Source organism: Sardina pilchardus, chromosome 12 (genome assembly GCF_963854185.1).
Source record: "Sardina pilchardus chromosome 12, fSarPil1.1, whole genome shotgun sequence".
In the NCBI taxonomy this organism is placed as follows: domain Eukaryota; kingdom Metazoa; phylum Chordata; class Actinopteri; order Clupeiformes; family Clupeidae; genus Sardina; species Sardina pilchardus.
In genome coordinates, this window is record NC_085005.1 from 20570183 (window position 1) to 20597682 (window position 27500).

Consider the following 27500-nt stretch of genomic DNA (forward strand, 5'->3'; position numbering starts at 1 on the left):
ACTAGTATAAATATATGGCCAATTAAAATAAACTTAACATAGTAATAATATAAGAGTTAGACATGAGGGTAGACAAAGCCATGCCATGTAAGTGTATAAGAGGGTGGATGTGCAGATATACTATGCATAGAAGTCCAACTCTCCTTTTCCCTTCAGTGAAGCATTGTACAGTTGTATGGCCCTGGGTACAAATGACTTCCTCAGTCTGTCTGTTGTGCATGTCATGGAGCGTAGTCTCCAGCTGATCAAGCTCTTCTGCTGTATGATAGTGCTGTAGAGTGGATGACAGTCATTGTCCAGGATGCTGTGTAGCTTGTTCAGGGTCCTTTTGTCTGATACTGAAGTGATGCACTCCAGATCAGCTCCCACAACAGAGCCAGCCTTCCTTACCAGCCTGTCTAGTCGCCCAGCATCCCTCTTCCTAGTGCTTCCTCCCCAGCATGCCACAGCATAGAAGAGGACACTGGCAACAACAGACTGGTAAAACATCCAGAGGAGCTTGCTGCAGACATTGAAGGACCGCAGCCTCCTCAGGAAGTACAGCCTGCTCTGCCCTTTCTTGTATATTGCTTCAGTGTTGACTGACCAGTCCAGTTTATCGTCCAGATGTACGCCCAGGTACTTGTATGTGTTCACCACCTCCACATTGACCTCCTCAATGGTGACTGGCAGTAGTTTCAGCCACAAGATTAGACTGCCCCCTGCAGTTTAAGAGGGCATCCTGCACACAGCTGCTCTAAAACCTTTCAGAGTTCTGCAGAACTGAACATTATATGATGCCAACAGAGGGTATCGAATTCCCATGTACTTAACTGAAGAAGACATACCTCAAGAGGCATAGGGCAGTCTTTTTTGGTCCCGCCAAAAAATCCAATGCAATGCAAATCATTGCTGGTTCTCCCCATTGAAATGCACTCACTTAATTAGCCGCACCTGTCTCCTCGTCTCACCTGTGCAGTCCTTGGCTGATCGAGTGGTGTGTAGCGGAGAGCTCCAGAAGGTCAAAACTAAACTGAATTTTTAACATACTTCTTTGTACTGCTAGCAAGAGCTAGACTTTTACTTCTAGTCTAGCTGGTGGTACTGTGACTTCAATTAAACAATGGCAGCGGGGCTTGGTTTTTACATCGGGTAAGTTTGAAATGCTATGAACTGAGTTTTTCAACTTCCTGCAGGAGCTTTGTGATGTGTTTGGTAGTTGCAGACTCTCTTTTAAATGGCACTCAAAGAGAATGACAAACACCCAATTTTACCACAACAGATTTGCACTACTTTGGTTAAAGTCATTCAGAGCAGACAGCTTCAACGAGGCTCCAGAAGGTACGTTTGTCCAACACAGATATGTGCAAGTCAACATTGTGCAACTGACTATAATTCAAACCAATAAAACGCAAACAGTGTGTTGAAAATTTTCATTATATCACTATCTAGTCCACTAGGCCTACATCACTTCTTAATAGCCTCTGTATTCACTACAGTAAAATAGTGCACTAAAGGCTACCTTACACTGACAGACTTTGACAAGATTTGGGAAAGATTCTTGAAAGATTGTAGTCTTTTAACTAATGCCCCACATCCAAGCTTTACTCAAAAAGACCACAATCTTTCAAAAATATTTTCCAAAACTTGTCAAAGTCTGTCAGTGTAAGGCTTAAGTGGTGAAACGGTGAACACAGCAAATGACTGCGAATTCAAGCATGCTTCCCTCTCTCCCAGGTGCCATTAAGACGGAGTGCAGGGATCGATTCCTATGGTTGTCCGTAGACAAGGCTTTCGCAGGAGCCGCTCCCAAGCTACAGGCAGTAGGTCCGTGATCCCTCTTCCCAGTTCTCATTCTCTTGCTCCAACAATTTAACGTTAATCGATGAATCAATAAGTTGTCAACTGTTGAATTATTCGTCAGCTATCTTGGTGATTTGGTTAGTCGCTTTGTTTAATTTTCTTTAAGGAAAATATCTAAGAATTATCTGACTACAGCTTCTCAAACTTGCAACACTTTCAATTGTATTTACTACTCTATGATGATAAACATCTTCGACATGTGGACAAACCCATCTGTCATTTCATCGATTTAGCATGAAATCAATATGAATTGATGAATGATTAATTAATCAATATGAAAATAGTCGTCAGTGGCTGCCCTAACTCTCACTAGCATCCACATTTAAAGGAATCATTTTCAAGATGTGGTACAAGGATGGACAACACAATGGGCCTTTTCTGCATCTATCCTTCCAAATCCTTAGCTGCAGTTTATACTGTATGCATAAATTTAGCAAAATTTCTACAGCTATGAGGTTAATACACGGGGCAGTTAATATGGCATTATTTTGGTTTTGTTTTGTTTTTTTAACTTGCATAAAACACTGCTGTGGTTTCTGATGTGGCTAATACACAGGAAATGACTACTGATGTGATGCCTTTAAGATGTTCTGAGGCTGTAAGCGAGGGGGAAGAAAACAGGATGGACTGACTGTCCATGGAATCTCCAATTCCATTCCTGCCCAATGGAGCACTTAGCCAGACATTTTAAAAGGCATCACTCTCCCATACCAAATGTAATAATATATGTCTTAGATAAGCATGGCTTTCACGCTGTGGATGACGACCATGCGGCACAGTGTGGATACACCGTCAGCAGCGTCGACATGAGCAGCCGCCTTACCCTCAGAGCATCCTACTTCTCCTGTTACACACTGAATCAGGTGCTTTTGTTTGGAATAACTGAAATATGGTTATGAGGAGTACTAGATGCATCATTTTATAGAGATGTTGATGGATTAACCACACATCAGTTGGAAGACTCACTTGAGTAAATACAGAAAGTAATGATTTGTCATGTACTCTCAAATTCCAAAACACAAAACTATTGTATTACTACTAATACACGAGGCCAAGATTTCACACTGCCCTACTGACTTGTTAATAACTAAGAAACAAAACTTCTAGGACGATGAGTTGTTTCAGTTCCTGTTCAACGTCATTGTGACTGATGGAGAAGCCAGAGAGACCAATTACAGGGTGAAGGAGACCTGCACGCTGCCCTTAGCCTGGTCCAGCAGGGAGGTTCTCTGTGAGGAGAAATACATGGAGGTACTGTACCACTGATTTTTTAATTTATTTATTTATTGATAATGTTTCAGGATTTTTTTCTCTCCTTACCACCATCATCTCTGTGCTTGTTATTGGAGTTGCATCTGCGATTCTCTCGAAAGGTTGTCAATATCAGCCAACCAACGTAACTATATTCCTTATTTTAAGACTTTTCCCTGTTGCCTGTATACTTGCTACAGTATAACAGCTTACGGTCTTAGGCTCTGGAATGCACCTTGACAAAATGTTGATTGCTAATGACGCTATATCAAAAACAACTGAATTGTTCATGATGAGTGTGGCTCAGCTCATAATTTCCACTGACTGGGGGTTACTCTGTTATTGCAGGTTACTGTGGAGAAGCATGGGTCCTGCACAGCCAGTGATGGTATGTCCACGAAATCCTGGGACACCGCCTTAAGTATGGTGAGATGTAGGGCTGAGCTCAATTGTGATATAATGCGACATATTGTGATGTACCCCTTGTTGATGTTTGTTGGTACGGATGACCACAGAAAAAGTTGTTTTTAAGTTAATACAGATTTGAAACTGTGGGTCTGAATTTTTTTGTTGTGTGATCCTTCATTGTTTATCAGAATTACAATGAACAGATGGTAGAATGATTTCTGTTTTGGTCATTTTCCAGAATCAACATGTAATGTGATACTACAGTAATTTCCCGCACACAAGCCGCATTGTGTATAAGCCGCAGGACAGTGTTTTATGCAAGTTAAAAGAAACAAAACCATATTAACACCATAACTGACCCCTTGCATAACCTCATAGCTGAAGAAATTTTGCAAAATCAATGTATAAGCCGCGGGTAATAGTCAGGAAATGACGGGTATCATATCGTGACCTCTATATCATGATGCTTCACTCTTGCATTCTAGTACTCTCCACTCTTGCTCCCTAGGCTCACTTGACTGCCAGTGCCACCTGGCAGGTGATGTTCATGAGGGATGAGGACACTGTGGAGTCAATGTCCTTCACTGATGCCCGTCACCAGGGATACAGGCTGGACATCAGCTCCACCAGGGCGGTGTTCCGCACCACCTACGGGCAGCCTCACTCACAAACCGTTCTGGTGAGTAAGATTTTTAAGTATATTTTTTCGGGCTTTGCTCCCCTTTTATTGAGACAGGACAGTGAGGAGAGTGACCGGTGGGGAGTGGGAGAGCAAGATCTGATGGGATAGGGGAAATGACATGGGGGGTCATTCCACCTCAATTCAACGGATTTTAGACAAACTTTCTGCTTGACCATCTGCAGCGAATGTGCCAAAAATCAGAAGGGGGGTACCATGTTCAAAAATGTTTTTCTCTGGATGTAATATATATACCAAGCCAATATTTTGGCTAAAATTGGTTATATTTTGGCTTTAAATGGTTACTCTTTAGGTGGTAAAAGTTTGAAGCAAATCTGAGATGGTCAAGCAGAAGGCATTTGTTGAATTGAGGTGGAATGACCCATGGGTCAGACATGAGCCCAGGTCCCCGTGCACTTGCACCTAAATACTGTACGAAGCATGAAGACCATTCTAGTGGAGGCGCTGTGGCGCAGCAGGCTACAGCGCCCGTACCATCCGAGTGCCCACGGGGACCCAGGTTCGAATCCGGCCTGCGGTCATATCCCGATCCCACCCCATCTCTCTCTCCCACTTGTTTCCTGTCTACCACTTCACTGTCCTGTACACCACTTCACTGTCCTGTACTAATAAAGGCAAAAAGCCAAAAAATATACTTTAAAAAATTCTCTGACTGTCTGAGATATGGCAATGCTGAACACACACAAGTATAATTGTGAGGCTGCAGCAGCATAGTGCGAATTAAACCTGGTCTGTGTTAAATATGTAGTCCAGGCCCAATCTGGCCAGATCATAATTTTGCAATTTATATGAATATATGAATAGCTTAGACTGTTCTGCTTTAGATATGTAGTCCAGGCCCAATCTGGGCAGATCATATTTGCAATTTATATTAATATATGAATAGCTTAGACTGTTCTGCTTTTTAAACCAAATTTTAGATGAGTTCCAAAGTCCATATAAGCACAATATTTAAGGATTTATTAAAGGTTTTAAAACTGGTACTTTTTATCTTTTTGAATTATCACTCTTGAAGATCCTGCACCCGGGCTAAATTGGCGTAGGATGTGCGTGGATACTCTACTTTTATAAGTTTTAAAACCATGCAATCTTTTTTTTCTATCAGGTTGATGGAATTGCCACAGAGGTCATCAATGCCACGGTGTCCTACAGATGGAAATGGGCCGTCATAATGCTCGACATGTCGGCTGCCTGCACGATCAGTGAGCCAACTTAATCTGGAGTTATGAAGTGCTTTTGCACACTTCAATAATGAAATGTGTCTGTGATCATCTCATTGAGTTTAATCGTAATTGAAAGGTGGAGATGAGGTTAAGATCATCTAAAATATCCTTGACTCTTTGATGATTTCATCTGTCTTACAATCACTCTAATTAACGAGATCAAAACAATTTCTTTGATAACTGCCTTCGGAATCCAATCTTGTCCATCCCTCCGCTCGATTCAGACTCTGGTGCTTTTGATGGTGAACAGCTACACTGGTCTATTCCACACATCATGACTCCACTGGTGCAGGATCCTTCCTCGTTTGCAAGCAGCCAGATACGACTGGGGATCGACAGTCGGCTCTTGGAGGAGACCGTCTGGAGAGCCCGGGGCTTCGGTTTGGAGGAAACGGGGCCGACTGTAAACATCAGCGTTCCCTTTGGAGCTCAAGGCGGGTACAGGAAGGTGAGGATGCTCTGCCTTGGCGCACTCGGGCATGAAATGGGCACACTGAAGCATGTGGCACAGAAAAGGAATGCGCTTGTCACTGTGAACAGAGCAATGGCATTTCTGTTTGCATTTTGCAGAGCTTTGTGCTGAACAACGCCTACCACGAAATCTACGTGATTTTCATGTATTATGAGCATGTGTTTTCACGGGTGTACGCCGACGATACCGACGACAAAACCAGACACAGGATGATGAGGCTCCTGCAGACTCCCTTGGTCTGCCACCACCCATTTACCGTAGACGGTAAGCCTCCTGACAGCCAAGGCAGCATGAGCTCTCAAAATCATACGGTAACACTTCACTTGGCCACTCACACGATCTGTTAAGATTCAATTCCAGCATGTAAAATTGTATACAGTTAACTGTACATTACCTTCACCAAATCCAACTCCTAACCTTAACTTTAACCAGAAACTGTAGTCAACAGAGTGTCAACAGAAAGCATTTTGATAATAATCTGAGCATTTGTGTGGCCGGACTATCCAAGTTAAAGTGTGGCAAACCATACTACCATACCACTGATTGCATGGATAGCTGTGTTGAGCCTTATGTTTAGAGCTGTGCAAATAATTGATTTTTAATCGTAATCGAGATTATTATTTTAAATCGTAATCTAATGTGAAATCGTAAAAATCGATTTTTCACTTTAACTAGGGTAATAACGGTACTTATGTTTGCAAGTGTTGAATTTTGCAGCAAAAGTTCAAAAAGTTTCTTAATATCAATCATTTAAAATTAATTATTAATAATTCATATGGTTTAATAAGAGCAAGATTTGCACTTAAATCCCAATGGGGAAATTATTTGCAAAATGTTCAATAAAGAACAGCATATTTCAAACAAATTCTTGCCTTTTGTCATAACCGAAAATCGGATTTTGAGAAAAGAAAATCGAGATTTTATTTTTAGGCAAAATCGAACAGCCCTACTTATGTTCTGTCTGTCCTCTAACAGAGACGGTCCTTGATGAGCACAGGTTTACGGTGACGCTGGGACACTTCCCCTCGGACACTGAGTTGGTGTCCATTAAGCTCAATGGCGTCCTCCTGACCGTTCCTGAGGCTTCTGAGCAAGGCTATTCTGTGATGACCCTCTCCAATATGAATGGCACCCATGGCTATGTTCTTGAGGTCCCCTTCGATGACCCCATAGTGCGTCGGGCTGTAAGTATGTAAATATCTCTGAGACATGAGCCCAATACACATTCAGACACTGTGTGAGGTAAATCTGGTTCCCCCTACCAGGGTAAGTCTCCACTGCCTACTGCTATTAGTAGTAGTTAATATTGATATTGAAATATTATTGATATATTGACTGAACAGTCTTCATTCTAAAATAATATCCTATAATCTAATAATGGGTTACAATAATGAGCAGTACATAGGACATCAGAAAAATGTAATGTTTTTGGTTGACCTCTCTAACAGTATTTAGGTGAAGGACTGCTCCAGTATTCTCTGAACATCAACTACACCCTACGCGTTTTCCCACAAGAACAGCCGTTCTATCACCTGGCCTCAGTTGTGGCACAATTCCACGATGCCTGTAAGACCTTACGATTGTACGATGGGAATGAGGTGTCACAGGGGAGCTACATCAGGCGCGTAACTGAAGCGTCCTGAGTGACTCGTATGCTGCAACAGTTAATAATCACTATAATCAAAGCAAGTAGCTACATCAGACGTGACCGTGGCAGGTTCATTTGAAAAGAAATAGACCAGTCTTCTAAAAAGGATTTTACGCGAACGGAACATTTCAGTTATGCGTCTGGTGTAGCTCCCCTGTCAGAATCGAGCCAGTTTGATTGGTTCACCATGTTGCTTTGTCACACCATTCAGTTCCTCCTGACATCACTGCCACCTGCAGAGAGAGCAGCATCATTTTCTACATTGGCAAGCCCACCCTGGATCACTTGTGGGAGGTTGGTGTGGGACACGACCTACTGACCCCAGAACTGGCAAAGCGACGGGGATACATCCTGACAAATGAAACAAGGGGCTTGATCTTAGAAGTGCCTGTTTTTTCCGATGGCTACACTTATAAGGTAACATTTGATATTCAGTGTATGAATGTAAACCATGTGAAACGGGCCATGCACCTGCCCAAAAGGGCTTGTATTCTGTTCACTGTCTCTTTTATACAGAACATTACCCTGAAGAATTTTGTTGGCGTCTTCAAAATAACAGCAAGAGATTCAAAAACGTTGGATGTTCAGGGTGTTGCAACAAAATACTGTAGTTTCCAAACAGATGAGCTGATTGGTAAGTAATCAACATTAATGTGTCTGTAATACTGTCTGCATCATATTCCTTTCGCTTTAATTTAAAGAGCACTAATTTAGATGTGGACAAAGAGCAAAATCTAACATATAATTAAAGGTAATTTAATAATCAAGCAAAATCTATTTATTAACTTAATACCATGAACACAATCTCATGGTATCATCAGTGGGTCACCTCAACGCTTCCTCACGCCACACATAAGTGGAGTTCATGCAAGACACTTGTATGACTTTGCTCATCATTTAAATTCAATTAAACAGCGACTCAATTAAAAAATGTTGTTTAACATTTTTGGTGTCCCTTCAGTGTGCTCAACAGATGGAATCATGACTCTTGTAACAAAGACAACCACCACCTGGCCCACAGTTCCAACAAGACGAATAACGTTAAGAGATAAAACCTGCCGACCACAAGAGGCTCATGAGAACAGGATCCTGTTCTCATTCGCCTTAAACACATGTGGAACTATGTTCATGGTATGATGTCACGAAGCAATTTCTCTTTAAACCACCACTGTTATGATTGATTATCTCTCAACAAATGTTCTGTTTGGCTAATGTCTTCTTAAGGTTGCAGATTCTTACGCTGTCTATGAAAATGAGATTGTATCTGCCAAGCAGTACATTCCAAAGGATAACCCAATCATCACAAGGGACTCTAAATTCAGGTAATCGCCATGACATTTTTATTCAATCGTTTCAGGAAAACTAATATGATTTGTCTAATAGACGGCTCATTCTCCTCACAGACTCACTGTCCAGTGTCTCTATCCACTGACTTCTGTGAGGAGTCTCTTTGCCGAGGGCATGTTCCAGTCCAATGAGCCTGGCTTCGGTTCCATTAATGTGAAAAAGAATCATTTCGAAAATGGTAAGAAATAACTACTTAATTTAATTTACCAAGGGCTGTTTTTTTCTCTACATGAATTCAGTGTAATCCTAAACTACAAGCTTTTTGTCAATGGAGATCTCCGTTGAACTTCTATTTTTGTCCAGTGACTACATTTTAAAGTTGTGAATGGGGAAACCTGCCCTAAACTACTTGGCTTTACTTTGCTGAGACTGCTACTGATTACTGGCCCTTGCTTACTTTGTCAGCAGAAGGGAATGGAGTTGGCTGTGGTCAGAAATTTACTGCCAATTCTGAAAGCTTCAGGGGCACTGCTTTTGAGTCTACAAATGACATAACTAGCACAGAGCCTCTTGCTCATGGAAGCATTCACCCAGCCGGCGATTCTCTTCAAATACCAACATGGCAGCTCTTTCGGAGTGCTGACCGACATTCTGAACATGGCCCACTGTCCAGTGGCTTGGATGCATTAGCGGAGGAGAACAACAAGATAACTAACCCTGGGTTTTGGACTGACTCAATCCATAGCGCCTACGAGGCACCACCTGATGGCTATCAGCTACCTGCTCAGAAGCCTCTTTCTAACAAAGCTCGATCTGCTAGTACTAGCCAAGACCTAGCTCCATGGAAGGAGAGCACTCCCAGCTATCATCGGTACAGATCTGTCCAAAGTCCTAACACTGACAGAAATGGAAAAGCTTTGAATAGAGATGTTGTCTCAAATAGACCTAGCCTTTTACGTAGTACTTACAAGGAAAAAGATACGTCTCATGGTGTTGTGAAATCCCATCCTCCTGTCACCACTGTTGACAATCCAGCTTCAATCTATAGTGCAGTTGTGACCCACCCCCTATCTAGCTCAAGTTCTCTTAATCCTGCCAGCACCAGTGGTAGCAGTGTAAGTGAGAACAAAAACACTTTAAACCTGGAGCATGCCATGTACAAGATGACAGGACCTGTTCCTAATGACCCATTGACGAGCACTATGAAACCTGACCGCTCATCTGAGTCACAACTTGAAGATCTTAGTGACCCTTCAACTGGTCAACATTTGAATGCTCAAACTGCAAACGAGCCTGGATCTACTTCAGTGAGCAGTGTTGATGATGAGATTCTTCCTAGACATAAGCAAAGTAGTGAGAGGGAAGAAGAGGCCAGCAGTAATGTCCCAGACCGCAAGTCTCTATTAGATCACAGTAGGCCTGAATTGTCAGAGACACATGGCACTATTCAATCCGTCCCGAGAAACGTCCGAGACTATCGATTAGCTTCGCGCCATTTTCTAGATGCCATGACTTCTAAAGTCAGGGACATGTTTCACAGTTTTGATCCCCACAGTTTTGATCCCAGACAGTTTGCTCCTCCTTCAGACAACGAATCACTTCAATATCACAATTACAATGACGAAAATGTCCAGGAAACTACAAAACAATCCTTGCCACATCATGCAGACAGACCGTTTGTTCAAGAGCTCAAATCTAACACTGCTCACTTGCATCATATCTTGGCTAAGCAAAACCAAGATGATCAACAAACTTCAAACAGGAAAATGACAGATCACCATCCATCACCTGACTATACAGACAATCAAGTACAGGACATGCCAAGTTTTCGTCAAAAAGGCTTTCAAAGGGACAAGGCCAGATGGACCTAGTGTGCGTAAAGGCACTGTGACAGGTAAGGGTATCCTTCATTACATGCTTGCTTGAACCACAAGAATAAAAGTAGAAAAGTACACAGAGCTGGTGAGAGGTTGTGTTTTGATGTCAAGTCAAACAGTTTGTAGCCCCTCCTACTTCAGCAGAGATTTGTAATGACTGTCAACTGTTTGTTTTCCTTAACTTCACTTCCCTTGAAGTAGAGTAGTACCTATAGCAAAGGTGCAACATGTACAGTAGGCTCCTTAAGTCTCTAGACCTACTTGAACTTAAACTTGTTGCTACAATTCACAGTACAGACCAATAAATTGGAGACAAATGTCACTTCACTGATTGTGCATTTAAGTACAAGGTTCAACTTCTAAATCTCCACATAAAACAAAATCGGACCATTTGGTTGTGTCCATCTATTATACATGTATAGGGGGATGTTGCAGGAACATTTATGTTTTACTGGTGCACCATTTAATTGTTCCTCAACAATGTAACAAGTTTGTTTGCCGCAGAGAAGACTGCACTCACCGTCAGCTGAGACGAACTGTCCGACGGCTGACGAACCGCCACCGCTGTTTTCCACGAACTGGACCTCAGACACAATGATGTTGTCCTCCAGCACAGAGCCGCAGCTCATGCACACAGCGCTGCCGCGGGCTTGGTCGACATCGATGTCTGAGCACCCGCAAGTCTTGCACAGCCGCGAACTCATGATGTCCGTAGGAGTACCAAATAAAATCTAAATGAGAAAGTTATCGCAGCCTGTTTTAGCCTCCATTCAGTGATACAGTTACCCGTGTACAAAAATAGTCACGGTACATGATTATATTTTCCCTGAACGATAACTTGCATATGATATACTGTTGAATTAGTAAAACATTTAAGTAAATTCACTATAATGCACAGGTACCTGACTCACATTTGCATTACCAACAGCATAGTTAGCTAACAGTTAGCTGTTTATTGTTATTCCATAGTAAGAGCAGTTGAAAGCTAGCTCATATGTAACTTCCAGGCAAGCTGTTAAAAGTTTCTTATTCGTGCATGCAAGAAAAACAGTATAAAAAGCAAAACACATTGTGGATTTAAACTCATGCTGCTCTAGGACCCCTATTAATGACTATTTACAAGCTAGGTAGGACAGTGTAATACCTGCTAACGTTAGCTAACTTCACCGGTTAAGTTAAGAATCAAACAGTACATGGTAGTGATTAAACGTCTACAGCCTGTACTTAAATGTGTTCCCTACCTCTTTCAGAAAATGCTCGAGTATCCAGAGAAGAATCAAAACAAAACGTTATCCATGTCTGTCTACCACAACCAGTGTTTTGGTGTCCATAAGCATGAATAACCAGGATGATTTACTAGGACGAAGATAGTTCTCGTAGGGGGAGGACAATAAAATACTGCACCCGTTTAAGGGCAATGTCTTCGTAGAATAATAGTTAAACACCTTCAAATATCAAATATTTTAGTATTTATATTGGGCTACTATATGTGCTGGTTTATTTTTTTCCTTGAAGGATTATTGAGAGTTACAAATGTTTTACGACCCCTGGTACGGGAGAAACTATTGTGTGAATGCACTTCCTCCACACCGGGCTCGTGACGTAGCCAGAGCGCGCGCGTTTTCCGTTCTAGGATTTGAGATCTGCCCCTTACCTCTGCCTACAAACAAAGTCTCAGACCCTTCATTACTCCGCTTTAACCCTCTCTGATTAAACCAAGTGTCTCTGATAAAACCATAGACAGTAAAAGCATAAAACCCCTTAAAAGTGAAAACACTTAGCTTTATCCACAGCGTTCTCACGGGTCATGGAATTTCTGGGATATAGAAAGTCAGGGGATTATCACTTTAGGGCAGTCATGGAATATCAGGGAATTTTGAAATTTAGGCTAGGCTCTACTTGCCAAAAGAAATTACCTGAAATGAGACACAGATGCAGCATTGTGGTATATTTGGTTATTAGCTTTACTGCTTGCTTGAGTAGCCCACAATTATTTAGAATATGCAATGCCCATTTAGTCATCTCACTCAGTGGGCCTATATTTAAAAAAAATAAAAAAAAAGAATTCTGGAGTCATTGGTTGGTAGGCCATTGCCTACAATTTTTAATTATACCGGTAGTAGCCTAAGTCATGTAAATTCACGTTTTTATTGTCAGGGAAAAGTTTGATTAAATATGGCTGAAGGGAGCCTGACAGTAGGCCTGTGTCACAGTCTGGAATAAATAAAACAAATAGCCTACAGGGAATCATTGACATGAAACAACCATGAGGGAGAGAGTGAGAATTCCACTTACAGTATTTTTATTCACTATACAACGTATTTGTAATGCACTAAAAAAGTGAGTGCAGGCCTACTCATTTTAAAACGCTTGCTTTCTTTTGAGGTGTTGTTGACGTTATGCTCCTATGCATTCTTGGGCTGGCCATGCACACGGAATCGATACACACATGTGTACGCTGGGTTGCCCCAGTTGGTCAAGATCCTCAGCTCCACCACAGGATAAAAATCCTGAACAGGCACCTGGGGGCAAGGTCAAAACGTGCTATAATGAACAAATTAACAAATAATGATTTTTTTTTTTTTTCTGTTAAATTATTGTAGCCTATTGTTTTATTTTATGTCGCTTTGGACAAAAGTGTCTGCCAAATAGCCATAACCATACCCAGAAACAAATGACAATACATTATGATGTGAGGATACAGAATGGATAATTTACTTTTAAAGCAAAAGTTTGGATAGGGTCCCCATCTTTGTTGTATGCAAATTTTCCAAGAAAAACTCCCTCTTGATGCTGGTCTGCGTGATCAATTCCCTGTGGGTGAAAGAGTGGGAGAGTATGCTGCTGTTGAGGAGAGAATGGCACTCACATTTCACATCAGTGAGGACAGGCCTAAAATAACAAGATGGCACTGTAGTGCTCATCACTTATGACAAGCATCTGAGAGAGTTGGCTACAGTCGCACCTCGCAAAAATCTTTTCTCTCAAGACTGCAACTTAGTAATTCTGCTGTCGTTCAAATTTGTTTAATGTGTCCCTCTCAAAATACGGAAAGAGCCCACCACACCTACACTGGCCCACGTAACCGAGCCTATTAGTAAGAGGAGACATTGCATTAACATTAACCTGCACAACCCACAACACAATGAGCTTAGACATGCTGCAGTATTTTGTTAATAAAAAAAAAAACACATCTTCTTTACTAATCAGTGGCGATGTTGAGAAACTCACATATATCGCAAAGTCTTGCGGAGCGCTGTCAATCCGGCCAGTTGGAGAAAGACTCTTGGGAAGGTGCTCCATGGTCACGTGTGTGACTTTCACTGACTGGGAGAGAGCAATGGTGACCGAGCCGTAGCTCCCTCTGAAGGCCCAGCACATTCCTGGGTAGACCTCTGGCTTTGTAGAAAAAAACAGTAAGAGCAGAGACAGGACGGCTATGATGCAGTCCGTAGTCAGCACACCTTCATAATAATTAGTGTTGGTTATTAGTTAAAATGTAGACAATGGAGAATTGAAGGCTCCGATTCTGTGTAAACCTAAAATGTTTACATTAATTTCCACGTGTGTATAGTAATTGTGTATTCTTTGTGGATCAAAATGATAGACTAATTTTGTTGTAATATTTTGTGGTGATCTTTGGTAAGGTGCTTTTAGTATTCAAAAGATCATCACTTTCCTTTCTTGATATTGGGAGGAGTCACCTGTATAACAGCACTAGGTCCCTCTGTTTGGAGTTGAAGTGATTTTGGACAGTATGGTTTTATGTAATGTGATTTGATCACTTTGCCCCCTGGGAAAGTACATACACAAACAAATAGGACATACTGAATGGTATACCATGAAACATGTCATGCATTATATTATGCTTTTTGTGTGTGTATATATATATATATATATATATATATATACTGTATATATATATATATATATATAAACCCTCTAAGGCTAATCAAACCTGAAAATATGAGCGCATAATCTGCCATGCCAGTTCCATCAGCTTTATATTGACTGAGTGCTTCCTGTACGGTCTTGCGGACATCCTGATAGGAAGCAAACACATGCATATTCACATTATCTCCTCTCCTATACAATCCCTGAGTGCCTCTCATTTGGTCCTTTATACACCCTCTCTGATGCCTTCCTCTATCCTCGTCCTCACTGATCTAGATTAAGAATGATGGGGCGGCAACAATGGGATAGTATATCCGGTGTTAGTTACTGTAGATCAGTGGGAACGCCTCTCGAGGACCGAGGACAGAGGAGAGAGTTTCCGAGCCAGCCCATGTATGTCAGTCCCTTTGTACCTGAGAGGTTGCTAGGCTCTGGACCAGTCTCTTCTCCACGTTCTCCAGCACCACCTGCAGTTCAGGCCAGAGAACTACGCCCTCTGCATCTGGATTAGAACCTGTGAACAGGTGCTCCTGCAGCCATTTGGACAGTTCCACCTTAAACTGAGACAAGTGGGAAGATAGGAAGCAGAATACCCTATAGTACTGTACATGTTTGTCATGATTGCTGCAATTAAATTCTACAATATCACTGTTGCCATCATAATATCACAATAGCAACATTATTGTGTTCTCTCCAAAGGATAATGTCAATATCAAGTATTTCTGTATCATCGCATACATACGAATTCAATAGATGTTTATAGTATTAGGTTAAACCTGATGTCACAATCACTCCTCCCTTTCAGAGTTTTAGAGGCATTATTACCGGCAAACTTCCCATTTCTTTCAGTAAAGTTTCTTTCCAGTTGGCCTCTTTCTCTGTAAGCTGCTCTTGGATATCCATCAATTGTTGCTGGATCTTAAGGCATTCGGTTTCATGAAAACGGGCAGAACAGAAGCAGGAATGAGTGGCAGAGGAATGGTTCTGTGACACTGTAATTGCATGTATGATCCCAAACTATGAAAGTTGTGAGTTCCTTTCAGCCTGATCTAACCTGGGCCAGGTTTAAGCCACTTGCGGTATTCACTGATCCCGATGGCTGTTGATATAGGATGGGGACACAGAACCAACAACCTGGGAGAAGAAATGCAACATATATGAATATGTCCACAGGTTTTTACAACACAGCAACAACAAGCACTAAAAAGCATTTTCTTTTTTCTTTTCTGATGCCTCTTACCTAATCCCAAAAGTGTCAGACCAGCAACGGTCCTTCTCAGAGGGTGATAGTCCCTAGACACCAACATGAACACAGTATTGAGTTAAGGTAGCCTACCATTCATTTTCAAATACCTTATCTGCCGGAAAAAAAACTGAACGCAATACATTTGAATAGATTTAAATACATGACATAAGGCTCACCCTCTGAGTAGAAGAACGTCTCGTGGCAAGGAAAAGCACAAGGAGCTCAGGGATCTCCCAAGGCCAACAGTAAAGTCTATCAATCTCCAAAGAAATCTCACCAGCCAATTAACTGAGAAAACAAAGCCAAACAGAGCAAAGACATTACCATTCCAGTCATCATATCAGATATTTTAAATACAGTATATAAAAGACCCCATAAAATATCAGACTATTCCCTAAGAATTACACAAATTATTATCTCTTTAACTCCTTTGATTGTAAATACAAGTGAGTGTTTAGTGTTGGGATTTTGACTTTTGACCATTGATATTTTTGCATTTTTTATGTATTCTTGAGCAAATATACAGGTTGTCAAGATTTTAGCCACATTTCCATAAACACTTCCAGATCTGTCTCTAATCATAACTGTCTCTAATCATAAAAATGTATCTTCTAATGGCCTCCTTACACCAAACAACTTTGACAAGGTTCTTGAAAGATTCTTGAAAGATCGGAGTCTTCTAACTAGTGACCTCATTCAAGCCTGACTCAAAAGACTACAATCTTTCAAGAATCTTTCCCAAATCTTGTCAAAGTTACAAGTTGTTTGGTGTAAGGTGGCCCAAACTTATTCAACACTTTGTCAAGACTTCCAGTCCTGCACATAAGAACCCTGAGCAACATCTCCTCTATCCCTCATGTTATTCTTATGGGGTGCCTCTCATGCAGCGTTTATACGTCCTCCCTCGCTCCTCGATGCCTTGATCCTCACTGATCTACATAAAGAATGATGGGGGGGGAAACAATGGGATAGTCTATCCAGTGTTAGTTATAGATCAGTGGGAACGCCCCTCAATGATCGAGCATCGAGGATCGAGGAGGCATGTTGAGAGGCACCCATAATGTCTTACATGTTGGAGCTGTCCTGTTACAGGAGTCTCTGTAGCAGTCACTGTCAGAGGAGGAGCTGTCTGAATCAAGGTCCACAGAGTCACTCCTGCTCGAGCTGGAGGAGGGAGTGCGGTGGTGATTGGGGACGTAACAGAGAGTGTGTCTCCTGGTTGCTGCCAATCCTGGAGAAGATGGAGTTTATATGGAATCAGAAGGATTAGAATGTCAGTGAGATGGGCACTATAATTGTTGTGGACTTATTTACATTGCATTTATGTACTTCTTTACATTTATCCAATTAGCAGACACTTTTATCCAATTGACTTATACCAAATATAGAATTAATATTCAAGCTACAATCCTGAGGAGACTTTAGGTAGGCCTACATCCTGAGGAGACTTTAGGTACCCTATAGGAACATCAATCATTACCAGAGGATATAATGGTGACTTAGGTTCACTTACCTGATGGGCCAGCTATCGGTTCCTTAAAGGCAGAGGTGGAAGGGTGGGGATGAGTAGTGCACGGATGGGTGTGTGTCCGCAAGTGTTCAAGCGTCAAAGCCGAATTGTCATTCCTGCTTGATGATAAACAAAGGACAGGCTTTCTGAAATGTCTGCTCACATTTGCATCCCCTCTCAATCTCTCTCTCTCTCTCTCTCTCTCTCTCTCTCTCTCTCTCTCTCTCTCTCTCTCTCTCTCTCACCTGACAGAAGTTTGGCTACTGACAGCTTCACTCCTCTCATTTTGATTTGATGGCTTCTTTTTGCAGCGTGGCATCTGATTGGTTATCAACATATTCTCAGAATCAGTTAAATAACTTTTGAAGGCATTTCAGTTAAACTAAATAAAAGACGTATTATAAATTGACTTGGGACTAAGAAGAATATAACATCTGTATATCTCCTACCTTACTTCACTGGAAAAAAAATAGGCAGAGGGCCTCATTGCAGGAGGCTTTGCCCAGCCAGTAGCCTAACCTAAAAATACTTTTTGAGAATAAAGAAATAGAATCTTCAGTGTTATGACTAGGCCTCTATGGAGGTGATGTCATAGATATCAGGAAAGAGAGTCGGATCAGAGAGGGTTGAAGCACTGATCTATAAAGAATACTCTTTAGATCAGTGGGTTGAAGCAGCAGAAGCAAAGCAGTAGGCTAATCAAAGATCTTTGGATCTTTTGGAATTTTCTTGCCAGTAGTGGAGGAAGGACAAAGGGACTCCAAACCAGGAGATGGCAGTAGAGTGCCTGTTCTGTACAGAAGAAGAAGATCCGTAATTTCACCGGGAAATAAAAACATGTTTACAGTTTCTCTGGTTGAGATGTGATTGTCATTTAGATAATCATACTTATGGTAATACATCACGAACTGCTGGTTGGGATGGATGACTGCGTAAAAACATGAACTGGGAAGAGCTTGACTTAAATCCACGAATTATAGCAGCTGTGAAGAGAGGTAACTCCGTGCTATCATGCTAACAAGTGCCAGCAGCAACATCTTCAGCATGTGAAGCTAATTTGGCGAATAATGTCAGCTCGAGCAAACCTATTTATAAAAAGAAATAACTTGTCCGTTATGTTGTTTTTTCTTCTTTCTATTGTTAGGCCTATTAGCTTTGTCATACCGCCACGTCAGACAAAACTCATGTCAATTTGTACACTAGCTGCTTAAATAACATTTTTGGGTCACTACTCCTCCAGCTAATGTCAAATCAGCGAAAGAAATTCTGAGCATCTCGGGTCCTGATCTACAGAGACTCACGAAGCTGTCAAAGGCTGACGTGCACCATCTACATACCGCTGTTGCTCAAGTTTACTGCAAACGCCCACCTGTCACAGGTAAGTTATCCATGATAGTAGTTGGCCATCTTATTGTGGGTTTACTTTCTGTTGTTTTGTGTTTTTTCTTTGCTACAAATGATGTGTTCACTCAGCCCTACAGTTACTGCGTGGAGAGTGTCCCTCTTTGGAGCCAGGGCATCGGCTCTCTTTTGGCTGTCCCGTCCTGGATGCGCTGTTGCGCGGTGGCATCCCATTGTGTGGTATAACGGAGTTAGCAGGAGAGAGTGGCGCTGGAAAGACCCAGTTTGGACTGCAGCTCTGCCTCTCTGTGCAGTATCCAGTCGAGCATGGCGGGCTTGGCTCAGGTGAGATGGGAAGATAAGCATGAGGAGACGAGTGGTTTTATCCTCTATGAATCCGCCTGACAAGTGTTTGTGTGAATGTGTGAACCCCATGTATTTGGTGGTTTCTTTTTGTATGTGTGTTTCCTTACAAGGGCGTGTGTGTGTGTGTGTGTTCAGGAGCCGTATTTATTTGCACCGAGGACTCCTTTCCGATCAAGCGGCTTCGTCAGCTCATCGCCCAACAGCCTCATCTCCGAGAGGATCTGCCAAAGGCTCTGGTGCGCAGCATCCGCTTCAGTGACAACATCTACATAGAGCACACTGCAGACCTGGTGAGAAACACCTTTAATCAATTAAGAGCTGCTCTACTGCGCAGTCCTTTTGAGTAATTTGCTTCTAGACATATATTAGGCAACACATGTGGTGACATGGACAAGGAAACCAATGTTTCAAATCATTTGAAACTAGAAAAGCACTCGGAGAGCGCAAAGCTCCGCCAAGCGAAAAAACATAACTGCTATCCTGGATCCAGACAGTGATACGGATCACTCCCAAAATGTAATTGTTTCTTCCTTGGGTCATTTCAGACCTTCCCTGAAAACTCAAAAAGTTATGGATGGATTTTGATGGAATTATCTAGCGAACAAACAGACAGACAGACAGACAGACAGACAGACAGACTCCGATGAAAACACAACCTCCTTGGCGGGGGGTAACTAAGTAACTCAAGTTGAACAGCTCCATGTGCTAAGTAACCATCGCTGATGCCATATCCATACAGAAAGCGCTGGAGACCTGTATCAGACAGAGGGTGCCGGTGCTGCTGTCTCGAGGCCTGGTGCGTCTCGTGGTGGTGGACTCAGTGGCAGGACTGTTCCGGAACGAGTTCCAGGCGGACGAGACGATCGAGAGGACACGGCACCTGCTGAGTTTCTCCAGCGTCCTCCACCGCCTCAGCCACACCCACCACACACCTGTGCTCTGCATCAACCAGGTAGGGTTGCAGTATTCACAGTAAACTAACACATGGGGCCCTTCTTTAAATGGCAGGCAAAGTACAAAGTTTATCCGGTTCTCGCGATGAACTACATGCACAACTACAAAGGGGCATATGAGGGCAGTGAGTATAAATGAATAAGTAGCGTGGCATATCTTCAGGAGTTCAGAAGTCTAATTGCTGGAATTAATAATTATTAAAGTAGTATTACAGAAAATGTACCCCCTTCAGTTGAGAAGTGCAATAGTTAATGTGTAAATAAAAGTGCACGCACGTCTTTGCAACAAACCATAAACATAACTCTGGTACAATATAGAGGGAAGGCACCGCCAACTTTTTGTAGAAAGAGATCTCCGAATTCCTCTAAGTAGCCTATTTGTTCTGTACAGTCCATAGCATAGTGGCTCTGTTTCATTCCTACTGTTCCTGTTACTGTTCCTACTGTTTGAGTCCTACCTGAACAGCAACTTCCTACGACTATATTACAAGCGATAACACCTGCTCAGAGTGCAGTAAAAGGGCCTATGCTGTTGCCATAAAAGTTACAGTTGATCCATAGTTAGAACATTTGGTAACACTTTACTTGACGGGTTCATTCATAACACATTCATAACAGCTGTCATGAACTGCACATGAAGCATTCATGACTGATTCATGAAACATGACTCCACATTCATACCAACACTTTCATGAATGTGGAAGACAAAACGATTATTGTCAAAATGCCTTCTTGTCAAAATACCTTCATGGAGTCATTGTGACCTACACATATGATCTGTACCGAACTGAAAAAGGCAAATTCAACCAAGTAACATGTGTTTTGTAGGTCACCGATGTTATAGACGGCCCAAACCCTGGAAGGTGTGATTTTGGGTAAGCACTCTCTTCTTTCTTGCTAACGGTCTTGCTTACAGTCAGAAGACTGCAAAGACAGCAAAAACAAGAGCTGCCAAGCCCAACTCATTTACTGAAGCCTAGCCTAATTCTTTGTGACAACACATTTGTAACACATTATCTCTTGGGCAAAGCAAACATCTCTCATGGCAGTCTAACCCCAGTGTCTACTAATGCGACTTGCTATAGATATCTGTATACGGTTATTATGAATGTTCTCTATGACTATGACTTTGGTGATCATAGGTAACATTGGCGTTTTAACCATGATCTGTTACTTGTTCCCCCTCAGGCTGGTGGAGAGCCGGGTCCTTCCTGCTCTGGGCTTGGCCTGGGCCAATCAGGTGATGGTGCGGCTCATGCTGCGGAGGCTGGGGGGTTGCGTGACGGCGGGCGAGCAGAGCTGCGTCCCTCGCCGCCTGGAGGTGGTCTTCGCCCCCCACCTGCCCCGGGACAGCTGCCTGTGCGGGGTCTGGCTGGAGGGGCTGAGGGGTGTCCCCCTTGGTGGGGACGCCCACGGAGAACCAGCTCCGTCTCCACAGCGACTGCTCCCTGACGGACAGGTCAGAGCCACCCACAGACCTGCGGCAGGAGCAGAGGGAGCAGGAGACACGTGACAAACCCGGGCGGAACGTTCCGGAAACCAAGAGGTCTGACGTAGCCAACACCTACACTATCTCAGTCTCAGAGGTAGCCGATAGAGGTGTTAGCATTGCCCCCAGCCTTTGTAAACAGTGTCAGCAGAAGAAATCAATACTCGGAAGACTCAGGATTTAGCAGTGCACAGCACAGAGGATCAATACCTCAGACATTATGAAATGTAGAGCTGATGATACCAATTTCAGGCTAATAAAATCTTCCCCACCATCAAGAGTCCACCGAGTAACCATGGCTGTTCAAATCCCCCCCTAAGGCCTGAAGACTCATCTGACTCCATCCTCACAGACACAGGCGTAATGAAATGCATGCAGTTTGCACTTTAAGCACTGTGAGTCACTCTGATGACTAAGCTTACCTGCACCTATAAAGCCAGGCAGAAACCGTAGAGGGGAAAGCACTGCCTGTTTTTAAGAGAGGGAGAAGAGCCCATTTTTAAGAGTAATGGTGCAGTAGTAGTTCACCATCTCACTTTATGTCCCTAATACCACAAGACATAAAGTTGTGAGAGGTAGTTTTTTTTTTTTTATTGGCAAGTGTAATTTAAAATAGTTGTTTTTATTGTCATAGTGTTGAAGTTATGAATACTCAAAAGTACCTTATGTGGTGCATTCATGCATTGAATAAACTTTTGTTTTTTATTATAAGTCAGAGTTGCTTTATTTGTCACACAAACTATGTCCAACATCAAGCTCCAAAAGAGTCTCAAAAAACAACCTCCATCGAAACACTTTGAACTGATTTGTTGCCTTCTTTCTTTTATTTTCTTCAGAATCTTAATCTCTTGTTTGGAGGTTTAAAGTCTTAAATCTCAAAACAATTGACACTCTTTGGAAGATTTGACCGCTAGGCTGATGTTTAATGAACAACCAGCAGGGGGCGGCAGAGACTAACAGCCCTCTGTCTGTAGTGGAAGGCCTGACCTCTCATGTGGGCTACAGAAGTGCCATCAGGACCACAGACCATAGAAACTCCATCCGCTCTGGAAGGCTCTTTCCAGATGACTGCCACTGCATCTGCGCTAAGAGGAAAGGACAGCTCTGGCAGCTGCTCATGTTTGATCTGGGGGCCAATCCAGCCACCCGGGTATGAACTTAATTCCAGGGACACGTTGGCTCTGGGGGGTATGTGTGTGTGTGTGTGTGTGTGTGTGTGTGTGTGTGTGTGTGTGCACGGGTTTGGAGGGGCACATTTCGACCCCGGGGATACAGACACCAGACGTGATGGCCCTCGCCCGAGCGCTCGTGGAGCTATGGAGCAGGGGTAAGCTAGGGTTAGATGACGGGGGTTTTTTTCCCCCTCCTGGACACCAGTCTTATGACACTAGCATGTGGGAATGACTCTGCATTCTGCTGCAAATGTGTGAGATTTTTCTCATATTTGTAGAGTGTGAGGACATTAAACCAACAGCACTCGGTAGTTTTGCGACTGTGTATGGTTTGTAAGTGTGTCATGATCACATAATGGTATCAAAGCACAAGGAGTTGTAATCTTTGATAGAGCAAACTTAATCGCTTGTAGCAAAAGGTGAGAGAGCAAAGTTACCCTGCATGGCCTCAACCCCAGTGCACGGCCGGGGCACCAACTGAACTCCACCGTAGTGGCGGCAGTCTGTCACATAGCATACATAGGAATTTATGGTATATCAGTGCTACCCGAGTAGGGGCGTCCCTCTCTGTCTTTAAAGAAGCGCTTGAGGACCCAACCTGAGGCCTGAGGGGTCCTCCTCTCCTAACACTTCTAACAATCCAGCAGCATACCTAACATGTGCTGACCACACATTCCCCTCTCTTCCCTCCCGTGCCTCTACCACTCAACTACACTTTGACGAGCACTAAAACATACACACCACCACTCCATACCCTGCCCTGGCCATCCGCAACATGACTCACTCCCTGCCGTCTTTTCATAAACCACCTCAAAACCCAGCTCTTCAGCATCATTTACAACGCCTGACAAACTTCTTTTTTTGCCCACCCACTCTTTCTTTTGTCCTATCTACTCTCTGTGTATTGTTGTGTTTGAGTTTTTGTATGTGTTTGTATACATGTATGTACTGTACTGTATGTATTGTCCTTTTGTATCCTTTTTGTTCTGTGTCTTTGTAAAGCATCTTTGGGTACCTTGAAAAGCGCTACATAAGACCTATGTATTATTATTATTGTTGTTATTACTCTCCTCCTCTGGTAACAATACTATGTTGTAGTATTGCTACCTAAGGTTTCCTCTGCCTTGTAGCTTGAATGTTATTCCTCATGTTTTGTAAGTCGCTTTGGATAAAAGCGTCTGTTAATTGAATTAATGTTAATGTACATTTCAGACGACTGACAAAAAGAGTAGTTGTGTGTGCACATTCCACCTTTTGGCAGGTTCAGGACAAATGGAACTAGCTTCATTTAAAAAGAATGTACAGTAATGTCCGCAACACGGCTTTTAGCTCCCATTTAATGTTTAAAAAAACAAGCAACGTTTTGACCCTACTGAGTCTTCATCGGGCATTTCAGACGACGGGATGTGTTTTTTTCGCGGTGTGCGGGGTGGTGTCAAACAGACATGGCGGGGCTTGTTTCTGGCTGCTGTGGAGTAGGTGGTGGGACGTGTCACCAGCCGAAGGGGTCGATGGACAACTCGCACTGCGGATTATTGGAGTATTGACCCAACGCTCTGCCCCCAAAATACATTACAGAGCTTTGCAAAGCCCTGAGTCACCTAACTCAATCTGAGGATCAGTTTGTGTGTTGGTGTGTGCGTGTGTGTGTGTATATGGCCCATGTATAGGGGAGGGTGGGTTTGGATCAGCGGGCATCTGTTTGCAAAGGCAGTTTCTTCAGCAAAGACTTTGTCTATATTTTACAGAGTGCGAACCCTCACTACCTTTTCCTGATATCTTTTGGTTTAACGCACCTGACTAAAAATAATTTCATCAAGAGCGCAACAGTATCCCACCTTCTGCAAAGGCAATTAAGCAAAAGATCTGAGGGGTTGCAGAATGAACTTCAGAGGGGAAAAAAGCAATAACATACATTTATACAGTAGCATAACAGAATCATATTCATATTCCATATATTTATAATGCCATATTTGTTTGACCTTTTGGGCCAATAACCTTTGATTGGTGACAGATATGATATCCTGGCCACTCTATAAAAAAACATTTGTTTGTAATAGTATCTAAAGGGGGTGGGATACTCCATTAGACACGATTCAAGCAATTATCCACATTCCTCATCTTCTACTGTCAGCATAGGCACCTTAGGGTAGCACACCATAGTCCTGTTAGCATAGGGTGCCGCTCATGTAGCGTTTATACGTCCTCCCTCGCTCCTCGGGCCTCGATCCTCACTGATCTACATAAGGAAAGATAGAAGAAGGGATAGACTATCCCTTGTTGCCGCCCCATCATTCTTTATGTAGATCAGTGAGGATCGATGATCGAGGAGTGAGGGAGGACGTATAAACGCTGCATGAGAGGCACCTATAGCACACAGCATAGCCTCCTTAGGGTTGCACACTTCCCCCTTGTGATGGACATAATGGCAGTAGAGCCCCACACTATGGCCCCTTCTCAACCCTCTTTCCTCAGTCCTCGATCCTCAGTCCTCCGACTCGTTCCCACTGGTCTATAAGGAATGATGGGGCGGCAACAATGGGGAGTCTTATCCAGTGTTCTTTATAGATCAATGGGACTGAGGAAGGAAGGAAGGAAGGAAGGGAGGGAGGATAGATGAAAAGATGAATGAGAAGAGCCTTATGTGTAAGGGATGACGTTACAGGCTTATGGGGGGTCCTGTGGCTCAGGAACCATCTCCTCTCCCCTGTATAGAGTGCACAACCAGGATTCAACCTCTCTTTAAGAGAACTACCGTAATTTCCCAACTAGCCTATTACCTGCGGCTCATACTGTACTGTACATTGATTTTGCAAAATTTCTTCAGCTATGAGGTTAGTAAAGGGGGGAAGCTCATATGGTATTAATATGGCTTTGTTTCTTATACAACTTGCATAAAACACCGTCCTGCAGCTGAAAACACAGGAAATTACTGTACACTGCCATTCTACAAATAGGCCGGACGGTGCAGCGGAGGCGTTTGGTGGAGATGACCAGAGGTCCTGTTGACCAGAGGTCCTTACAAGTCATTAGACACACACGAGGCCCTCCGAGTGGGCTTCTCTGATCGTGTGTCACAGGGAGGCTGTTGCCAAGGGGAACCAGAACATCCTCTTCAGGCAGACATCTGAAACAAGAATGGAAACAAACATACCCTCACAGTGTGTACGCTTGCTGTGAGCGCTCTCTCTGTCTCTCTCTCGCTCTCTCGCTCTCTCTCTCCCTCTATCTCTCCCTCCGTCTCCATGACAACGATCACATGGGGTCGGCTGTCCCAGATTATTTGACCCACCCCCACTCGTGGAGGAGCCGTACTCCATCGTACAGCAAACTCCGCCTTCCCACCCCTACCAACTCCTATCACCATACACACACACACACACACACACACACACACACTTCTCTGTTCAGCTGTTTACTGATGTGCCTGTTATGTAATGCCCCTGCCTCCATGTACAGACAAAGAGACTCTCTCTCTCTCCTTCTCTCACTATTTCTCTCTCTCTCTTTCTTTCCCTTTTTATCTCTCCCTCTATCTCACTATTTCCCTCTCTCTCTCTCTCTCTATCTTCATGCCATCCAAAAAGCCTGCCAGCTGAAGGCAGGTGATTAAAAATATCCTGACCCCAGTTTTCAATTATGGCTGTCTGCATCCGTGTCGGATGGAGAGGAGGAGGAGGAGGAGGAGAAGAGAGAGACAGAGAGAGGAGAGAGAGAGAGAGAGAGAGAGAGAGAGAGAGAGAGCGTGCGCTTGACTGTGTGCGTCTCCGATGAGCGCCCGTGCTGCGGAGGTGTGTGTGTGGGGCGGTGAACAGTGCCGCCGCCGAGGCGGAAATGTCAGACAGGCTTTTAGTATGCCCCTCTCGTCCTCTCCGCCATCACCGTCACTCTGAGCTGAGGGGAAGAGAAGAGAAGAGAGAGAGAGAGAGAGAGGGGGAGAGAGAGAAAGGGAAACAACAGAGGAAAAACAGAGACACAGAAAAGAGCAGAGGGAGAGAGGGACTGGCTGTTTTGGGCTCAAAAGGGAAAAATATAAAGTCTCTCTTCGATATAGAGAGAGAGAGAGAGAAGGGGAGAGAATGAGAACACAGAAGGAGAGAGAGAGATGGAGAGATAGAGAGAATGAGTGCGAGATGACGGCGAGAAAGACAGAGAGTGAGGGACAGCAGGAGAGAGGACAACTGATTTGTTTGTTTCGTGTCTCCGAGGAGGAGAATATAAAGTCTCACTCGAACAGAGAGCGAAGGGAGAAGACAGTAGAAGAGAGAGAGAGAGAGAGAGAGAGAGAGAGAGAGAGAGAGAAATACTGTTTGTGTGAGAGAGGACTGTTGAGGAGTGGGAGCAGCCTACAGGAAGGAGGTGAAAATGGATTCCTTTGTTGCTGAGGAGGAGAGGAGAGGGGAGGCAGAGGCTTGAGGGAGGGAGGGGGGATGGGGGGATGGGGGGGGGTTCTGTAAGGATGAAAGAGTGTGTGGGCGATGGTGATGGACCTCACACTACTAGTGGCAGTATCGTACCACACACAAACACACACACATGCACAGACGTTATAAGTGGCCAGCATCTTACACACAATAGCCAACATCACACACTAACACACACACACACACACACACACACACACACACACACACATACATCCTGCATCAGGAAGCCTGAAAGGGTCAACATAACACATACTCATAAACACCACTATAAGTAGACACCATCACACACAAACACATACTCACACATACAGTACACACACACACACACACACACACAGGGCCCCTCTCATTCGTCTTTTTATCTATACTCCCTTCTTTCCTTCCTCGGTCCTTC

The 27500-nt window shown here is 43.3% G+C and overlaps 3 protein-coding genes across 3 annotated transcripts in view; 1 reads left to right on the top strand and 2 right to left on the bottom strand.

The window, feature by feature from the left end:
- Positions 1 to 12037, bottom strand: part of brf1b (BRF1 RNA polymerase III transcription initiation factor subunit b) — an 86171-nt gene extending 74134 nt beyond the window's left edge. The window contains exons 1-2 of the mRNA XM_062550861.1: positions 11950 to 12037; positions 11229 to 11439 (exon numbers count right to left, since the gene is read on the bottom strand). Of these exons, the coding sequence (XP_062406845.1) occupies positions 11229 to 11412 (184 nt within the window). The 5' untranslated portion in view covers positions 11413 to 11439; positions 11950 to 12037. The remainder of the gene's footprint in view (positions 1 to 11228; positions 11440 to 11949) is intronic.
- A 1001-nt stretch (positions 12038 to 13038) lies between these two features.
- On the bottom strand, positions 13039 to 17879 carry LOC134097810 (SUN domain-containing protein 2-like). The gene is made up of 14 exons (XM_062550757.1): positions 17808 to 17879; positions 17604 to 17677; positions 17362 to 17474; positions 16918 to 17079; positions 16025 to 16136; positions 15843 to 15895; positions 15657 to 15736; positions 15428 to 15520; positions 15016 to 15162; positions 14667 to 14751; positions 14413 to 14501; positions 13940 to 14107; positions 13427 to 13522; positions 13039 to 13230 (listed from the first exon to the last, which is right to left on the bottom strand). Exons 2-14 carry the CDS (start codon positions 17675 to 17677, stop codon positions 13114 to 13116), a joined length of 1389 nt encoding a protein of 462 aa, XP_062406741.1. The 5' UTR covers positions 17808 to 17879; the 3' UTR covers positions 13039 to 13113.
- A 289-nt stretch (positions 17880 to 18168) lies between these two features.
- On the top strand, positions 18169 to 22207 carry xrcc3 (X-ray repair complementing defective repair in Chinese hamster cells 3). Its single transcript, XM_062550758.1, has 7 exons — positions 18169 to 18353; positions 18599 to 18736; positions 18832 to 19044; positions 19201 to 19355; positions 19805 to 20017; positions 20847 to 20893; positions 21207 to 22207. The coding sequence occupies exons 1-7, from the start codon at positions 18299 to 18301 to the stop codon at positions 21529 to 21531; spliced, it is 1146 nt and encodes a 381-aa protein (XP_062406742.1). The 5' UTR covers positions 18169 to 18298; the 3' UTR covers positions 21532 to 22207.
- Positions 22208 to 27500: the final 5293 nt, after the last annotated feature.

What these genes read in the sequence shown, in the direction of transcription:
- LOC134097810 (XM_062550757.1), bottom strand. Translation starts at nt 17,677, where the DNA reads ATGCCACGCTGCAAAAAGAAGCCATCAAATCAAAATGAGAGGAGTGAA. An exon ending in TTATGCGCTCATATTTTCAG is followed by an intron (nt 14,502 to 14,666) that starts GTTTGATTAGCC and finishes GTACTTTCCCAG; the next exon opens with GGGGCAAAGTGATCAAATCA. An exon ending in CGCAAGACTTTGCGATATAT is followed by an intron (nt 13,523 to 13,939) that starts GTGAGTTTCTCA and finishes TTTCACCCACAG; the next exon opens with GGAATTGATCACGCAGACCA.
- xrcc3 (XM_062550758.1), top strand. Translation starts at nt 18,299, where the DNA reads ATGAACTGGGAAGAGCTTGACTTAAATCCACGAATTATAGCAGCTGTG. An exon ending in CAAACGCCCACCTGTCACAG is followed by an intron (nt 18,737 to 18,831) that starts GTAAGTTATCCA and finishes GTGTTCACTCAG; the next exon opens with CCCTACAGTTACTGCGTGGA. An exon ending in GCATGGCGGGCTTGGCTCAG is followed by an intron (nt 19,045 to 19,200) that starts GTGAGATGGGAA and finishes GTGTGTGTTCAG; the next exon opens with GAGCCGTATTTATTTGCACC.